The 2257-nt window shown below is 31.6% G+C and overlaps 1 protein-coding gene across 1 annotated transcript; it reads right to left on the bottom strand.

Moving 5' to 3' along the window:
• Positions 1 to 413: 413 nt before the first annotated feature.
• LOC105120191 (primary amine oxidase-like) lies at positions 414 to 1189 on the bottom strand (the record flags this gene model as incomplete). The annotated part of the gene is made up of 1 exon (XM_011018383.1): positions 414 to 1189. A coding segment is annotated over exon 1 (776 nt), but the record flags the coding sequence as incomplete, so codon positions are not given.
• Positions 1190 to 2257: the final 1068 nt, after the last annotated feature.

The following is a 2257-nucleotide window of genomic DNA, read 5'->3' as shown; positions in this document are numbered from 1 at the left end:
AATTGATTCAATATTAAATAATTAAATTAAATTAATAAAAAATAATATAAATCAATTAGGATTAATCCATCAAGTACTATTCTTGTCATATTCTTGTCATAATACCAGAATAATCTAATAGATAGCAAACCAATCATATTATAAAACTTCATTTAGTACAATAATTAATGATAATTTTTTTTTTTAAATGAAAACGAAGTTAATTGGTTTAATTTACAATACTAGTGAGAGCAAAATAATATAAAAAATACCAGCAACGAGAGCAAAATAATATAAAAAATTATTTTTTAATAAAATAATTATTAATTGAAAAAGAAGGTATTATTTTAATAAATATAAAAACGTCTTCTCTGATAGGTTTTTTTTTTAATATAAAGTTAAGAGAAAGTATGTGCTCTCTGCCCTAAACTTACCTAATTCTGTGTCCATCAATAGTAAAACTTGGACCGTCAGGTTGAACCATGGTGATCCCCTTTAACTGTGCCAAGAAAGGCGGGCTTTGCTTTGATCCTCTATAGTCAGTCCCCTCTCCCTTTGGTATCGGGACCGTTAATCTGTCTTTAAATCCTATAATCTTCGTCTCTTCAAGATCCATGGTGACAGTAACTCCTTCAACCGGCCTCATATAAGCATTCACTGTACCATCTAAATAGTAACACATGACTCTGACAATCCTTTTCTTCCTTCTTTCCTCTCCATACCAACCAACAGTAAAAACCCCACAGACAACCTCTTCAATCTTGAGCCCTCTCTTTCTAATGGACTCCAAAAACGGTGCGTATTTGAGCGGCAACGCATTGGCGGCTATCTGCTCTTCAAAAGTGAGCAAAGGGCAGCCATAACCATCATAAAGTTTATCCGAAACAATCTTGTTGACTGTTAAGTCCACAGTGATTTCGTGAGTGGTTTGGTTAATACGTGCAATGACAAAAGCTTGGCGAGGTGGGGTTTTGGCGGTTTGATCTTTTAGCCATGAAAGAACGGTGAGTTTGTTTGGGTCTTCTAGGCCTACGTAGTGAAAGGCTGTGGCGTGGCTCGGTATGGGGTAGGAGCTGTGGACTATGGCTCGTACTTTGGAGAATTCGGCTGGGGTTAGGGAGTCTAGTGGGTGTTGATGTTGGTGAGCAGGGATGATGATCGAGAGAGTAGAGAGGAGAAGGAGAATTAGACTGTTGGGGAGTAAAGCCATAGATCAGAATCGTGAAAAATACATTTGTAAAGTAGTTTTATAACGGAAGTTTGTACAAGAAAATAAATACACCAAAAAGTTGCTTGAAATTGCCACTAATGCCATTGTCCTCGACCGGTGTTAAAAAACAATGCTTTTTATTGGACTTGCTTGAAGACTTAAATTTCCATAAATTTTGATTTTTTTTATATGTATATATTTTTAATTGTTTTGATGTAAAAAAAATTTATTATTTTAATATATTTATAAATAAAAAAATATTTTTTAAAAATTGATAACTACTGCACCCTGGTAAAATATACTAACAGCTACAAAATGTTCATTGAACTCCCTCTACCGAGGATAGGGTAACTGTTTTAGTAATTCTGTAAATTACTTAATGTACCCACTAATAAATGGTAGATTCGTCAATATAGAACAATAATTCTCATAATTACGCAACATGTGTGCATTGAACTACATCTTTCAAACAAAAAAAGAGTTATTTTTCACACCATATTTTATATTTTAAAAATGAAACAGTTAAAGTATATATCAATTAAGAATTTTTTAGTGAAAAATAGACATAAAAACCTGTTTAAATTTTTTTAAAAAAAAAAAACCGATGAATTGAGTCAACAACGTAACTATTAAGAATTTGACCTCGAAATAAAATCTGAAGCAAACATACCAGTTTCATTCAAGATTATTCAAATACAATTGAAATCTGTACTCTCAAAACCTCCCCTCATTGTATAGGTAAGAGTAAACGATGGCAACGAATCTCAAAAACGAAACGCAACCAAACAAGATATGAACAAATTCATCGAAATGTCAGATTACACAATCTCAGCCAAATTCTCTTTACTTGGATTAAAAAAAATATAGATATAGACTAAAATAAATGGAATTTCTATAATTTTTAGCATATTATTTTTCAAAAAATAACACAGTTAAAAAATATTCAAAAAAATAATACAATTTAGAGAATCACAAATACCACATATGATTCATGAGTCGCTGGTATTATACACTACTCTTTTAAATTGTAAGATAGCCCGACATAATTTGTAATAAGGAAAGGATAAA

This window comes from Populus euphratica, unplaced genomic scaffold, assembly GCF_000495115.2.
Source record: "Populus euphratica unplaced genomic scaffold, PopEup_1.0 scaffold5411.1, whole genome shotgun sequence".
Taxonomy (NCBI): Eukaryota; Viridiplantae; Streptophyta; class Magnoliopsida; order Malpighiales; family Salicaceae; genus Populus; species Populus euphratica.
Note: the sequence above shows the minus strand (reverse complement) of the source record. Positions and strands in the feature narration are given on the sequence as shown.